Source organism: Arabidopsis thaliana, assembly GCF_000001735.4.
Source record: "Arabidopsis thaliana chromosome 1 sequence".
Taxonomy (NCBI): Eukaryota; Viridiplantae; Streptophyta; class Magnoliopsida; order Brassicales; family Brassicaceae; genus Arabidopsis; species Arabidopsis thaliana.
The window spans coordinates 17,265,098-17,281,394 of NC_003070.9; the positions used below are offsets into that span (position 1 = coordinate 17,265,098).

The following is a 16,297-nucleotide window of genomic DNA, read 5'->3' on the forward strand; positions in this document are numbered from 1 at the left end:
TAGTGATTAATTCGTTTGATTCGAAGTTCTTTGTATAAATATGTTTCATTTGCGATTGTACGGGGGACGGAGAGATACACAGAAACTATAGAAAAATAAATATACTTTTTCCGATTGATCATTGTTCGTTTAACAAGTCTTAAGATCCTCGAAGCATCCACAAAATTCTAATTGCAGATTCCGACATCCACATTAAGAACCCCCACTTAATATACTATCATTGAGGTTGCCAAAAATTAAAATCTTATATAAACTCTTACCAACAAAATTTCTTTATTAAAAATTGTTAAGAACCTTGATTAATAACCCTTCATTGAGGATGGTCTAATTACTTTCTTCAAAAACAATTAGAAAAACACACAAACAGATGTTTCCTTGCACGCCTTAGGCTAGTCATCGAATAGTGACGTATAATAAAATAAAGGAATTAATTCAATCATTGATTAACTAACGTTGAAAGCACATAAAGATAGAATTTTCGTTAATTGTAAAGTACAAGTTTTCGGATGAAGTTCTCTACCAATATCCTCAAGATAACGTAAATAAACATGTATTGCCGTATTGGGGGATTACGAATCCAAAGATCACATCAAACTTATAATACAAAAAACTTTGAAGTTTAAACATTACTAAAATAGGAAGAAGGCATGAATCACAAATTCTTATACAAAATTACTAAAGAATTAATATGCATTTATATTACAACTTGAACTAAAAAACACTCGCTAGCTTCTCATGGATTGCTCTTAGCCGGTTTTGTCTCCGGACAACTAATCAGAGTTCTTATCAAAAACAAAAACAAAAAGCTAATCAGAATCTATAAAATTCTTTGATACATAAGATAATTTATGAATGTATACATACCTATATTTTCCAGTATCTATGTGTATCTTGTATGTAAATGTAATCTTCTAATCAAACAAAACAAACTACATGTATATAAATTGACTATATATCTCCGGATTCGGGTATTTGATTCAAGTCGGGTTTTATTACCGGCGGAGTGGAGTGAGCCATCGAAGGAGCGGCAGAAGCTAGAAGAGCGTCGACTCTGGCGCCGACCTCCGCCGCTTTTTCCCTTATAAGAGCTGCGGGCATGTCAGCGGTGGTGGCGGCTGAGAGATGGTCCTCTTCTTGCAAGAGAAGATCAGGGAAGTTGAGACGTGCGGAGGGGCCACGGAGGTAGAAGACGGCCACGTCGTAGGCTCTAGCGGCGGCGATATCGGTTGTGTAAGAGCCAAGCCAAAGCCGTGAGCGTTTGTTAGGCTCACGAATCTCAGCCACCCACTTGCCCCACTTCCTCCTCCGTATCCCTCTGTACGGCTTCCTTGTAGCCACGTGGTTAGGCACTTCTTCTTGAGGTGGCTGCCTTCTCTTTCTCATCGTAGACTCTTCTTGTTCTCTTTCCATTGATAAAAGACAAACTTTTGGGGCGCAATGGAAGTTTATTAAGTATGGTGACAATATTTAATATAGAACTATGGCCGACATAAATATTGGTTTTGTAGAAATAGCCAAGTAACCTCGTACGTCTCACTTGTTATCTATTTACTATATTATCACTGAATTTGTCATGGATGGTTAGGAGACCGACTGAAATTGAATACTGAAGATTCATCGAGATCAGATGGCTTACAAAAATTATAAAAACAATCACGAAAACTCAGTTTATATACAAATCAAGAACTTTTAGAAAATGATCAACCTTTGTAAATATTTGATTCAATAATTCAAACTCTTGATAAATATTTTATTTTCATAGATGATGATTGTTTCATATATTATTCCTAAGTTGCTTATTAAGACAAATACCCGTGTTTTGGTATGACAGAGACTTGAATGTTGGTATCACAGGACCACATAAACTAATACAAAATGTTATCTTGAGTTAGATGCTCTCCTATTAATCAAGTGGTTTGGTTTTGGTCCAGTACTTCTCGGTTAAATTTGATTCAAGTAGAGATGTTAATGATGGGTTAAAACTCACTGGATACCCAAAACCCACATAAAATTTTAAGTCCATAGATCTACTTTTTTTAGAAAAAAACATAGGTTTAAAATAGGCTGAGTACCCAAATAAATAAAACCCATATGGGTTTACCTCATTGGGTTATGGGTACCCACATATTTTTTTAAAGTCCTTTTTCAAGTGAAACAACATTTTCTCTTCAAAAAAGATTTCACATTTTTTCGCCAAAACCGCGATTTAACAGTTTACCGCCAAAAAAGACATTCAACATTTTCCCGCCAAAAACGACAATCAACATTTTCCCGCCAAAACACAATTTAACGTTTTCCCGCCAAAAACGACATTCAGCATTTTCACGCCAAAACGACATTCAACATTTTCCCGCCAAAACGCAATTCAACATTTTCCCGTCAAAAACGCGATTCAACATTTTTCCGCCAAAAACGACATTCAACATTTTCCCGCCAAAAATGATTTCACATTTTCCGGTCAAAAACCCAATTTAACATTTTTCCGCCAAAAAAGATATTCAACAACATTTTTCCGCCAAAACGACGATTTAACATTTTCCCGCCAAAAACGACATTCAATATTTTCTTGCTAAAAACGACATTCAACATTTTCCCGCCAAAAACGACACTCAACATTTTCCCGCCAAAACGCAATTTAACATTTTCCCGCCAAAAACGACATTCAACATTTCCGCCCAAGAAAAGGGTTTGACATTTTTCCTGCCAAAAACGCAATTTAACATTTTTCCGCCAAAAAACGCAATTTAACATTTTCCCGCCAAAAACGCAATTAAACCTTTTTCCCATTAAATATATATATAATACATAAAATAAATACAATTTAAAATATATTTATAAGCAAAATAAAGATACAATATACATATAATAGTATATTAGCAGTTAAATATAAACTCTAAGAAAATGACAGAAACCAAGTTGGGTACCCACGGATAGTCTCGGAACAATCAGGTTTTTTCGGGCTTTACCCACTAAATCAAAAACTCATCTGGGTTTTCTAAAGTTAAGTTTTTGATGGGCGGGTTTTTTTTGGGTTCAGGTCGGGCTAGACTTTTCTACCCACCACAACATCTCTAGATTCAAGTATTGGTACATCCGTCAAGAATATGAACAATGCTTATTCGTTGAATCATTTAATTTAAACTCGTTCTCGCAGTGCATGATTAGGATTTTCTCCTGTGCATCATTAAACAGTGAACATAATTTGTTTGATTCGTATATGTTTACGTTTCTACTTCGAGGGGATGGTCAAAAATAGGTTTAAGAAGTATCAAAAACGAATTCACGAAAGAGTCAAACGTATTTGTGGAAAATTAAGTAGTAATAATTAAGTTATAACGAAGACACGTCACTTAAGAAAAGAACAAGAGAAGGGACACGTAGAGAGATGGGTTAAAGATAAACCCAAATATTGGCCGACAAAAACCCCATCAGCTTCCATCTTCCATTTTCTTATCTCTTTTTTTGGACGTCAATCGTTTTATAGTCACCACTTGAATTTTAACATTATTAACCTAAAAAGTATTTTTGGTTTAATTCTACCACTCACATATATGTAAACTCGATCCGTGTATGCGATAGTTGACTAGTGATACGAAAATGATTACAATACAAATTTGGTGGTATGAAATATCGATATTAAGTTTTTCGAAAAGAATAAAACAAAAATAAGTTAGCAATAAAAAATAAAAAATAGTAATATAAAACTTTTGTTTTGACTATATACATTCGTTACCATAATAGTTAGGAGTTAATGATCACTGTTAGCTCTGGACAAAATACTCGAATCAAAAGTATCGAATTGGAACAGAACCGTATAGAGAAACATTAAACCAAATCCAAATCAACGTTATAGTCTTAAATATCATATTTGAAGTGGTACCAAACTAATATATTATGGACATTAGATATAACAAAAAAAAAAAAAAAAGGACATTAGAACCCAAATCCGAAGTTGACCAAAAATGAGCCGGTTTACACATCAACCAAACCGTATCAAACCAAAAAAGAAGAATTTTGGAGAAACCAAGTTCGAATCAAGGAACTGACCTAAGATTGAATGTGTACATAAAATTTCATCCTAATGGTTTATGTGGAGTCCTAAACCAACAAGAAAAACTGCAAAACAATCGTGAAGACTCACCTGCACCGTATCACGAAGCTCATGGAACCACATATTAAAACATTAGTCAGTTTTATGTGAGCATCAAAATTCATCAGAAACATTTGTCCATTATCGGAGTAATTCAAGAGATTGTCGTGATAGCTTTCCCGGACAGGTTCAAAAGCTAGCTACCTTACAATATACAGAATCCACTCGTCAATCTTGCATAGGATTCAAAATCCATCAACAACATGGATATTTTAAGGTAAATTATCAAAAAACATTTACTTATTCTGCGGGTTCGACTAAAAGGTGTTCGAAAAAACCTTACAAAGACTTATTACGAGCTTACCGATAGAGCTGTCAAATAGTTCGTATATAAATCATTAGGACTGAAGTTAGACGGTATATAATGGACAATGATCCAAAATATATATATGCCCAATAAAGAATATGTAGATTTATGTTCCCAAAATTGTAAGTTAAGCAAACATGTTTGGTTTACAAATGTTCATATATGGTAAATAATTTTTTTTTTAAAGTTGAATAAATTATACATTCATTAAAAAGAATAATAAATTTAATATTTAAAAATAAATTATGGTAAACAGTACAATATTTTTACGGAAACAGTTAAAATTCAGTTGCGTGCAGAAAACAAATAAATAGGAAACTATATAATTTTTAAAGATTACGGTAAATATCAAAATATTTTTTGTACTTTCCTTATTTTTTTGAGAAGGTAGAAAAATGTAAATATCAGAATATTATGTACCCTAAAATATTCTGATATTTATCTTTTTCTACTTTCTTTTTTTTTACCCACCTAATTTGATATATGGCTTCCTTTTTATCAAATTAAGTGGGTGAATATGTTTTCTACCTTCTTCTTTTTTGGGGAATCCTTTTTGTAAAGCTGTATTCGTATTTCGTGGAGTAATGCAAAACCTTTTTTTCTTTGTATCAAATTAGGGCAAAATTTGCCATGAATATTCAGAAGGACGATTGGATGGATCGCCGTAAAATCGTCCGACGCAATACACAGTCATCAGCTTCAACGTATGTACTAGAGAAGCTTCACATCGATCTCGTCATCGAGATACTCTCAAGATTATCTGCGAAGTCAATCGCAATTTGTCGTTGTGTGTCAAAGCAATGGAATTCATTACTTGTCAGCCAAGATTTCGTGGAATCGTTCCTGAGAAGTTCATTGTCTCGTCCGCGTATTTGGTTCACCTTCAGATTTGACGGCAAGTGGAACTTCTTCTCATCCCCTCAGCCTCAAAAATTTGGTAATAACTTAAGTGTTGAAGCAACAGAGCATCATATGGGTTCTTATGAGAATTGGTACATGAAAAGTTGTCAATCTGTTCATGGATTTATCTTTATGAGTTATAACTCAAAGGGAATGACAGATAGGACTCAAGTTATATGGAACCCTTGCACGAGGCAGCTCATAACTTTACCTAAACTGGAACCGGAGAATCTTGATTTTAACAGTTTTTTTGCGTATGATCCAACCGAGAAACAATTCAAGGTTTTGTGCATGACCGTGGTTAATAAACAACAAACAACCTCCTACAAGTATCAAGTTCTGACATTAGGGACAGGACCGTTGTTGTGGAGAAACATAGAATGTCCGTTTATGTATCGTCTTCGTGATAAAAGTAACAGAGGGATATGCATCAATGGAGTTTTGTATTTCATAGGTTGGATCAAATGTAGTACCATGATAATAATTTGCTTCGATGTTAGCTCAGAGAAATTTAGTTTCATAAAAATAGAAAATGCATTCATTGTGACTCTTATAAACTATAGGGGCAAGTTAGGTGTATATTTAGTTGTTTATGGTAGTCCTCGTGGTGAGGTATGGGTTCTAGATGACACCAAGAATGATAACTGGTCGAAGCACAACTTTGTTTGTCCATATTCAGGTCAGGAAAATTCAACGTGGGCAACTGGTACGGGTGAACTTGTTTGGCCGTCAAGTCCTTGGACCCAACCATTTTATGTTGTGTACTACAATTTGGAAAGACAAAGTTTTAGAAGAGTTGACATCAAAGGAATGGAAAACAAGGTGTCCACGGGTAAAGATCGCTATGACGGATTTTTCACCTTCACGAATCATGTTGAGAATTTGATGGTTTTGCCATTGCACAAGAAAACCATTCCCATTCAGGACACTCTCACGAACCGGGTTATGGAGAGGGTGAGGAAGAAGAAGTCGTTTTCTTTTTGTTCTAATAGATGTTGATTCGTTAATTTTACTTACTTAGTAGTAATTGTTATATATGAACTCGCAGGAAACTCTGACAAGAAGTCCTTTAACCCAAACTGCTTATGCTTCTTCTTACTCTACCACGAGATCTTACAAGAGCTCAGGGAAAAGATGCTCGGATCGAAGCATTGGAGAAGACGAGCAAGATGATATTGGTGAAAAACGCGGAGATCAAGCGGCAGAACGAAGAGAACGCTCGACAAAACGTGGAAAACATGAAGTTCATTGAAATGATGCGGATATAGAGACTTCTATCTACCCCTATATCCAATTTACAGTAGAACTGTATTTTAGAGTTGGAACTAGAATAGGGTTGGAGTAAAATTCAACTATAAGATTAAAAACGGTGTCTAATTAAGATCTTTTCAAGTTATCACAACCTACCACGAGAATGCGAGATGTCACAAGCAATTGCATTACCTCCTAGACAATATAGTCTGATCTATTGATTATTGATAAATTAGTTCGGAACAGAGAAAGCTCCTTACATTAACAAGACTCACGAAAACTTGTACTATTTCCAGTGGTGGTTCAAGTCCACTTGGTCGTAGTTTTCAGTTGGGTTTCTTAAATTCTTTCCGGTATATTTTCCAATTTCTCTGTGTTTTTTTTTCAAAAAACATTCTTCCTTGTAAATAAACTTTACTTTGTTGATCAATAAATTTGACATTTTAACTATACAAAAATTGATATAGAAATAAATTTCGTCACTGAAAACATTCAATAGTGAAAATTTGTTTGATTTAATTTTTGACTTAACTATTTAAATAGTTACTTTATAAATTAAAGAAATTTTTGATGTAACTAGTTAAAAATATTAAGGGTTGTTTAAATAGAAATTCAATATTACAGAATATTACTAAAACCCGTAAAAGCCAAGATAGTATTACGAAAACCCTAAACTTTTATATAGGAAACATTCTAAAAGATTATGGTAAATATCAGAATATATATTTCTATTAACCTTACTTACTCCTTTTCATAAAATTGTACCATGTGATTTACTTTTTCCCCAAGTAAAACTGTATTCGTGAAGCAGAACCATGCCAAGTAAAGAAGACGCCATGAACAATCAGAAGAACGATTCGATGGATCGCCGTAAACTCGTCCGACGCAACTCACAATCATCGGTCTCAACATATGTAAGAGAGACGCTTCACATCGATCTCATCATCGAGATAGTCTCAAGATTACCTCTGGATTCCATCGCAATATGTCGTTGTGTGTCGAAACAATGGGCTTCCATACTTCAACGTCCAGATTTTGCGGAATCGTTCCTCACAAAGTCATTGTCACGGCCGCGTCTTTTGTTCACCTTCAGAAGTGGCAGCAAGTGGTACTACTTCTCATCCCCTCAACCTCAAACTTTTGGAAAGAACTTAAGTGTTGTAGCAAAAGAGTATCATATGGGTTATTCTGGAAGTTGGACATAACATCACCTAAAGTGGGAACGGGGAATGTTATATTGAAATGCTTTTTCGGGTATGATCCAATCCGGAAACAGTTCAAGGTTTTGTGCTGGACGAATTTTTATAGACAAGGAAGAACCTCCAACGAGCAATATCAAGTTCTGACATTAGGGACGGGAGAGCTATTGTGGAGAAAGATCGAATGTTTGTTTCCGCATGAACCTCATAAAGACAAAAATGGGATATGCATCAACGGGGTATTATATTACATAGCTTGGTTGAAAAATAGGTGTTATGATGGTACCGAGATAATAGTATGCTTTGATGTTAGGTCCGAGAAATTTAGTTTTATAGAAATAGAAATTAAAGAGGTAAAGGGTTCGATTCTCTTAGAATACAAGGGAAAGCTAGGTGTCCTAATGTGGTCTGTTTATAGTTATAGTGCTGAGCTATGGGTTCTAGATGACACCAAGAATGTTAAATGGTCGAAGTACAAATTTGTTTTGCCATATACAGCTTCGGAGGAAGTTAAGAAATCAATATGGGCAACTGATAGTGGAGAACTTGTTTGGACGTTATCAAGTCCTTTGAGCCATCCATTATATGTTTACTACTACAATCTGGAGAGTCAGAGTGTTAGAGAAGTTGAAATCAAAGGAATGAAAGACAAGGTATCGAGAGATATTGGTAACTCATTAGTCACCTTCACAAATTATGTTGAGAATCTGATGTTTCTACAATAACATTGAGGCTGATCACGGTTTTGGTCATAACTGTTGTCTTCGATTGATCGTTTTTAACTCTTTTTATATTTCCACTTTTATTGATCCTTGCTTTGGATGTTATCTAAACTCTCAGTAACATTAATTTTATTATTCTTAATTTCTTCATATTGTTTTTCTTACTGTTGATCTTCTACTGCTACTACATTTTAATGTATATATGCATCACTTAAAGATTGCCGAGACTTGAGAAACAAATTTTACATACAAATATATTAACCACGCCACTTTTCTCCTTGTGAGCTATGAGTTTTTGAGGATGCAATACAAGTGAAATTGTTTTCGTGCGAAGCCGTTTATCCGACCAATACTTTATGTGTTTTTTCTACAACTTCGAGGAGAACACTACTGTTAGTTCTAAGAGTTTTAACCGAAGAAGTTACAGTTAATGGAGTCTTGGTTTGTCTTCAGTTTCGTTAATAATCATAGAGTATTGCGAATGTGATGTTTTTATCAAGTGTTGGCAACGTGATAGATCAGTAAAGATGTAATATTTTAATTGAGTAATGAGACAAACAATATTTAAAACAAAGATGAGAGTAGAGAGATCCATGGATTGGTAAAGTATAACAACAACTCTGTTTTGAGAAACCTCTGTTTTGAGAAACCTCTGTTTGAGTTGGCGTCTTCTGATTAATAATATACATTGGAAACGGTTTATTTTCCTACGAGAACTATCGCATCACGCCAGATAGAACCTAAAGTATGATCTCGATTTATATATCTCCGAAACAAAAGTTATATACATATTTCTCCACGAAAACAAATAGTCCTCGTGAAAAATAGAACGTTTTTCCACAATACTACTACATTCATCCTCTCAAATTAGTCCTCTAAATTAAATATTTTTTGACCTAACAATTAAAAAAAAAATAGAAATTAAAATATTTGAAATATATTAAATTGAAAACATTCTCAAAACGATAATGGTAAAGAAAAGATTGCATTACCTTAAGTCTTTTTCTCCTAAAATCGTATCATGCGGTTAACTTTTCCCCCAAGTAAAAAAACTGTATTCGTCGAGCAACCCAAAACTTGTCAAGTAAAGACGCCATGAATAGACGGAAGAACGATTTCTTGGTTCGCCCTAAAAGAATTCGATGCTACACACAATTATCCACGCTTCCCATCGATCTCATCATTGAGATACTCTCAAGATTACCTATGAATTCCATCGCAATATGTCGTCTCGTGTCGAAGCAATGGGCTTCCATACTTCAAAGTTCAGATTTTACGGAATCGTTCCTCATAAAGTCACCGCCTCGACCACGTCTTTTGTTCACCATCCGATACGGCAGCAAGTGGCATCTCTTCTCAGCCCCTCAGCCTCGGAATTTTGATGAGAACTTCCCTGTTGTGGCAACAGACTATCATAAGGGTTTTTCAGGAAATTGGTGTATGCAAAGTTTTCAGTTGGTTAATGGATTTATCTATCTGAACAATAGGCTGAGTTTAAAGGGAAAGATAGATAGGGTTTCTGTTATATGGAACCCTAGCACGGGTCAGCAAATACCTTTACCTGACTTGGGAGTGAAGAATAGTCATTCGAAAAGCTTTTTCGGGTATGATCCTATCGAGAAACAGTTCAAGGTTTTGTGTATAACATCCTCCAAAGAGCATCAAGTTCTTACACTAGGGACTGGAAGAAAACTTTCGTGGAGAAAGATTGAATATTCGTATCCGCATTACCCTCGGAAAAAGAGCAATGGGATATGCATCAACGGGGTTTTATATTACAGAAATACTAATGCTATGATAGTTCGCTTCGATGTTAGGTCTGAGGAATTTCGTTTTGTAGAAATAAAAATGTACGTCGAGATTTTGAGTCTAATAAACTACAAGGGAAAACTAGGTGTGCTTTTTCCTAACACTGATCTTGCTCAGCTATGGGTTCTAGATGACACCAACAAAGTGGAATGGTCCAAGCACAACTTCGTTTTTCCAGATACAACTTTTGAGGCTATAAGGGCAACTGATACGGGTGAAATGTTTTGTGCGTCAAGTTGTTGGCGCGATTCACTCTATGTTTCCTACTATGATTTAGAGAAAGAGAGTGTTAAGAAAGTTAAAATCAAAGGAATTGAAGACAAGTTATCGATAGGTAAGCATCACGCTAACGAATTCTTCATCTTTCCAAATCATGTTGAAAATGTGATGGTTCTGTAATAACATTGAGGCGGCTGGTCATATATGGGTTTGATTCTTTTAGTCTTCTTAACTCTTACTATATTTACACTTGAATTGATTATTCTCAAAACTCTCTCAATGAAATTGATCTTGTTATTCTACTGCTACTGGTTTTCTTATGGTTTATATAGTCTTGGTTCTTCATAAAGATTGATTTATGGAACTGAGTAATGCAACAAACAACTGCCATATATATACAATTTCATTTGTAAGAAACTACTTGATCAAGTAATGAACACAGTGCCAATCACCTGCTTGCCCGTCGTTGTCTCGAAGTGCAAGGCACTAGACTCATTCCGCTGAACAATCCAATGCCTGATTTGAAATACCCTGACCGGTTTCTACTACTTGATGCAATGCTTGATGCCATGATCTGACTGTTCAATTGAGGGAATTCGATTCCGTTTTCTTGCGATCCTCCTACAACATCATTGCTTGCTGCTTCTTCATGTTCTTGTTCCATGGTGTCTGCGTTCACCGAAAGCATAGGCCTAACTGTTCTTAACCAGTCTGCGCACCCTCCCAATACTCCTTTGCACTTCTTGATTTTCACTTTGGTTAAACCAGGACATCCGTTTGCAAGATTCTCGATTCCCACATCCGAAATCGGACAGTTCTTGATACACAATTTCCTTAAAGCCGGACATTTCGCTGCGATACAAGAAAGCTCAGGATCACCAAACGTATCACAACCACAAAGTGCCAATCTTTCAAGATTCAAACATTTCGCAGCCAACATTCCTAAACTAAGTGTCGTTGGATTCACTCCAATCAGTACCAGTTCCTGTAACTGAGAACAAAACTTAGCCACAGCCACAAGCCCTTCATCACCAATCAAATTCGCTTTCCATCCATCAATATGAAGCTTCCTCAAACGCTTGCACTTCTCTGCAATCGCAGCTAATCCGAAATTCGTGCATTCAGGTGTCTTCACAAGATGCAAACTCTCGAGACTCGAGCAATACGATATCGCAGATAAAGCTACATCACTAACTTGCATACGTTCCAAATGTATCTCCACTACACCATGATCCTTACCAGACATCTCTTGAAGAAGCAAGTCCCAATCACCAGAACACCTAAAAAGCTTCAGAGACTTAAGATTCTTCGCACCAACGATCACAGGACCGAAACACTGACCATTATAAAGCTCCTTCAAGCAAATCGACTTAAGAGACGAAGCAGCAACACCAGGACCAATCATCTCCGGAGCTATATCGGTGAATCCACGGAGACGCTTAATCGATAACTCCTCGAGATTCGAGCAATGATCAAGCACAGCTTTCACACCTTTAGCTCCAAAATCACAAGAACCACAAGAGAATATCTTCAAATCCTTACAATTCTCAGCAAAAGCAGCCATACCTACATCGGTGAGCTCACGGCAAGCTCTAAGCTTAAGTCTCTTCAAATTCCTACACCGGAGAGAGATCTTAACAAGCGCTTCGTCGCCGATACTAACAGATCTACGATCGCATTTCAACGAAAGCTTAGTAACGGAATCGAATCGAGAGAAGAGAGAAGGAATCGAAGTAATCAGATCTGAGCGAGCGTGGAGAGAAAGACGGTAACGATTCTGTCCTTCGACGATCATCCACCGACGACAAACCAGAGCACATCTTTTCCGATTACCGGAGTTTAAGAACTGGAACACCAAAGCTAAGCACTCGTCAGGTAAACTCGATGTGTAGTCAGGTTGTGAAATCTCAGATTCGATTGATTCAATCGGGAATTTCAGTGTAAACGATTTGCTTCGTCGTCGATTGAGGATGGAATTTCCGGCGGCGGAGGTTGATTGGCCCATCCACGAAAGTCTCCGGTGGTCGTCGTCGTCGTCTGCGGCGTAGAGGAGAATTTTGATTTCGATTTTGGATATTGATTTTGTCGGTTAGTGAGTTTGAGCGTTGGTTTAAAGGTAAGGTTGTGAAATTAGTTTGTGGAAACTGTTGCTTACAGTTTTCATTTAGATTTTTGAGTGAAATTGTTTATTATTTATTTATTTTTCGGTTAATTCTGTTTGTTTGTGACATTTTAGTTATAAAATTGTTTGTCATTTGTTTTTTAAGTTTTAACAATATGTTTCTCTTTGTTGCCGTATCCATTCTAGAGAAAATAAGCTAAGAATATTTTAGGGATTTCTACAAAAAAAAATCCTCCAAATCGTTATTTTTTTTAACTTTACTTTCCATTTTGATATTTTTTATATCAATCATGTGATATAAAAAATAATACATAATATAACTCTCATACATATCTCAAAAAAAAAATATGGTCATATCTTATAGATTTTGTATATCTCGCATAAAAGAATTTCGATTTAATATATTATTTATCAAATTTTTACAAAATTTAAGGTTTACCGCATAGTTTTTGATTTTGTAACAATGAATTGTGATTTTTAAAAAATATAGAGTAAAATTGCTGCTCAAGTTTAATATTACATTGAAAAAAAAAAAGAGGTTAATAGATCTATTAACCACAAATTTGTTTGGGGTACTGTAAAATGTCGCATTTTTAAAAATGTTTATAGTTATGAGTACATTTTCTCTTTTTTATAAGACTATTTTGTCTTTTCTTCTTCCTTTTACCTTTGATTTTTCTTCAAGATTTTTGATTATAAACGGTGGTGGTGATTGAGCTCTTGTAACGATTTCAATGACATTAAGATCCAAGGGCGGTGACTCATGACTCATGTCTAGTGGTGAAACGAGATGGATGAAAAAGACGGCAATATCTCGGCTTCCGATTACCATTCATGGTGAGTAGTTTCAGCGATAATGGTGACTTGAGCAACAATGAAAAGCAAAAGTGGTAGTTTGGATCTTTATATGCAGTTTTGATGAAGATGATTTAGGATTTATTCGATTTTGATGATAATTGAAGAGGTTGATTCAATTGAATTTCTAAACATGTAATTGATTTAATGTGTCTAAAATTGGAATCCTTGGGTTTCCTACACATCATCCCCTTAGGGTTTAGATTTCTTTTATCAAAAACCAGTTAATTGGATCGATAGGATTCAAAAGGTAGAAGAAGATCAATAAATTTTTTGAAAAAAAAACAGATGAACGAAGACAAGATGTGAAGAAGAAAGGAAGAAAGAGGGCAAAGTTGTCATTTTGTCGATAAAAATATGCCGATCTGTGTAAGCCCAAGTGAAATGTTCTCTTTTTCTAATTTTTGGCCCAAATTATGACATACCCCATAAAAGCCCCCAGTTAAAAAAGGAGAAGCCATTATGCCAAGTTACAATAATTAATTTTGAACTCTAACTAATCAATGATAATTAAGATGGTTATCTCTCTTAGGTGACATAACATGGGACTTTTGTAAGAATGAGTACGAGAAAAGAACTTTTAGAGTGATAACCACACTTCATCGTCTTTGACAAATTTTCCGGCAACGAAAATCCTCAATCCTCAGTTCTCATTTCTCATTGTTGCACTTGTTTCATAGACACCATATTGTCAATACCATCACTTTTGTCAATGTCCATCAAAATACTCTCTTTTGTTTTTAACTCTCTTCGCCACCAACACGTCTTCTTCGATTAACCCAATCAATCAAATTAAACGATTTTTAATGGAAGAAAGCTAAACCCTAAAGTCTGGAACTCAACGTGGATTGTGGCATTTGAATTCGATTCGAGCAAAGCGAGTGAGGAGATTGTATTTACTGACGGGGAAATCTTCGATGATAACAAATCTTGAAGAGGTACTCTTCTCCTTCTGTGTTACACTTTGTTAGAGAGAGAGAGAGAGAGAGAGAGAGAGAGAGAGAGAGAGAGAGAGAGAGAGAGAGAGAGAGAGAGAGAGAGAGAGAGAGAGAGAGAGATGAGAGAGAGAGAGAGAGAGAGAGAGAGAGCTAGCTAGCTGTAATGGAGATTTGTTTGGATTTTGTGAGGTGGAAGATGATGTACGGATGCAACAAACGCCTGAACTCCAAGTTTTGTTTTAATTTAGAATTAATAGTGGAAAGGCAAAACAATTATTTGTGAGAGAAGGAAGTGCCTTAATCCATAACAGCACCTCCATTGCACATGAATGAGAGGGTCTTCCCCCACATTTAAAATATAATGTATGTAAAGAATACAGATCAATTATATGAAAACCACAATTTTGTTTACAGTATGGTAAAAGTAGGCATTTTCTCTAGGGTTTATATAAATGAGTACTTTCTATCTTTGTAAAAGACTAATTGGCATTTTCTTCTTCCTTCTTTAAGAACTTGTTTAAAATGACGGTGTGATGATTGAGCTCCTGCGAGGACAACGATTTTGACGACGGTGAGAAGCAACAACGGTGACTCATGAATCATGTCTCGTGATGAAAAAGACGACACAATCTCGACTTCCGATTAGTGTTGGCGACGATGGTGAGTTTCAGCGATGATGGTGAGTTGAGCGACAATGAGAAGCGAGGGTGGTAGCTTGGGTCTCCAGATCCTCTGTTATTAGTTGGTGACGATGATGATGAACTCCGTTGACCAATAAGGATCAAATTTGGTTTAGATTTAGTGATGAATTAGAGATTAATTCATTCAAACCGTGTTTCAGATTAGAAACCAAGGGTTTTCTCGATAGTATCCCCTTAGGGTTTAGATTTCTTCCATCAAAAATCATTTATTTTGATTGGAGAAGACATGTTGGCTAGAAAATTTTGTTGAAGACGATGGTGTTGATAAATTGAAACGAAGGGCAAACCCGTCATATATATTGCTAATATATGCTCAAACCTATAAGTCCATTCTAAATATTCATTTCTCTAATTATTGGACCAAAATGTGCATATTCTTACGAAAGTCCCCAAAAAATATATTAATTAAATGTTTAAGTGTCTTTAAACTAAAGACATTATGTGTTAAATGTCTTGGTAGAGACATTTTTGAGAAGTGACTTAGTAGTCAAATGCAATGGTCATTAACCTCCTTCTCTTAAATTAAAAACTCATTGTACCGCTTTTCATTTTTTTGAATTCAAGAGAATGAGGTTGATGACCATTGCTTGGTAGACAACAATGTTACTTAGACGTGTAATATAGAATATGGGCCTAAGTAACAAGTGACATATGATACGTAAACCACTCCTTGTTACATACTTGACAACCATATTGCTTGACACACGAAAAGTATATGTAACTAGGCTAGACTCATACTTTTGGTCACATGTCAATTAGTGCATTTTGTTTTTAAGTTGGATGGTCAGCATGGACCATCTACTTTAATACTTTCATATATATATTTTTATTATTATTCTAAATTAGAATAAATCATATTATATTTTCTTTAACAATCTTACTAACTATATATTAGCCATTTTGTTACACTCAAAGAACTGATCTTGAAATTGACACCTCGTAGAAAAAGAACAATGGCAATATATACAATTGACTGAAATCCTACCACATCTCAAGTAAATTAAAAATATATATATATCAAAAATAAATTTAGATATCGTTTGGGGCACATATCATTCGTGAAGCAGTATATTGTCAATATCAAATATTTTGTGAAAGCTTGTTTCCAACTAATTTTGGGTGAA

At 35.4% G+C, this 16,297-nt stretch overlaps 5 protein-coding genes and 1 long non-coding RNA gene across 9 annotated transcripts; 4 read left to right on the forward strand and 2 right to left on the reverse strand.

Moving 5' to 3' along the window:
• Positions 1 to 488: 488 nt before the first annotated feature.
• Positions 489 to 1,727, reverse strand: RAP2.1. Of its 3 annotated transcripts, none has more exons than NM_001333266.1 (2): positions 997 to 1,627; positions 489 to 782 (listed from the first exon to the last, which is right to left on the reverse strand). In NM_001333266.1, exons 1-2 carry the CDS (start codon positions 1,408 to 1,410, stop codon positions 771 to 773), a joined length of 426 nt encoding a protein of 141 aa, NP_001322275.1. In that variant the 5' UTR covers positions 1,411 to 1,627; the 3' UTR covers positions 489 to 770. The 3 variants fall into 3 exon arrangements, with proteins under 3 accessions (NP_001322275.1, NP_001322276.1, NP_564496.1); NM_001333265.1 differs by having other exon boundaries at positions 865 to 1,627; NM_103607.4 differs by having other exon boundaries at positions 604 to 1,727.
• A 3,360-nt stretch (positions 1,728 to 5,087) lies between these two features.
• Positions 5,088 to 6,609, forward strand: AT1G46840 (F-box family protein; the record flags this gene model as incomplete). The annotated part of the gene is made up of 2 exons (NM_103608.1): positions 5,088 to 6,311; positions 6,406 to 6,609. The coding sequence occupies 2 exons, from the start codon at positions 5,088 to 5,090 to the stop codon at positions 6,607 to 6,609; spliced, it is 1,428 nt and encodes a 475-aa protein (NP_175148.1).
• An 814-nt stretch (positions 6,610 to 7,423) lies between these two features.
• On the forward strand, positions 7,424 to 8,532 carry AT1G46912 (F-box associated ubiquitination effector family protein; the record flags this gene model as incomplete). Of its 2 annotated transcripts, NM_001198229.1 has the most annotated exons (2): positions 7,424 to 7,779; positions 8,226 to 8,532. In NM_001198229.1, the coding sequence occupies 2 exons, from the start codon at positions 7,424 to 7,426 to the stop codon at positions 8,530 to 8,532; spliced, it is 663 nt and encodes a 220-aa protein (NP_001185158.1). The 2 variants fall into 2 exon arrangements, with proteins under 2 accessions (NP_001185158.1, NP_175149.1); NM_103609.1 differs by having other exon boundaries at positions 7,594 to 8,532.
• Positions 8,533 to 9,624: 1,092 nt separating this feature from the next.
• AT1G46984 (F-box family protein) lies at positions 9,625 to 10,737 on the forward strand (the record flags this gene model as incomplete). Its single annotated transcript, NM_103610.1, has 1 exon — positions 9,625 to 10,737. One exon carries the CDS (start codon positions 9,625 to 9,627, stop codon positions 10,735 to 10,737), a length of 1,113 nt encoding a protein of 370 aa, NP_175150.1.
• A 55-nt stretch (positions 10,738 to 10,792) lies between these two features.
• VFB1 (VIER F-box protein 1) lies at positions 10,793 to 12,742 on the reverse strand. The gene has a single exon (NM_103611.2). The coding sequence runs from the start codon at positions 12,560 to 12,562 to the stop codon at positions 11,006 to 11,008; it is 1,557 nt and encodes a 518-aa protein (NP_175151.1). The 5' UTR covers positions 12,563 to 12,742; the 3' UTR covers positions 10,793 to 11,005.
• Positions 12,743 to 13,384: 642 nt separating this feature from the next.
• On the forward strand, positions 13,385 to 13,662 carry AT1G07317. Its single transcript, NR_139227.1, has one exon. It is a non-coding gene; the product is annotated as an other RNA (long non-coding RNA).
• The last annotated feature ends 2,635 nt before the right edge of the window (positions 13,663 to 16,297 follow it).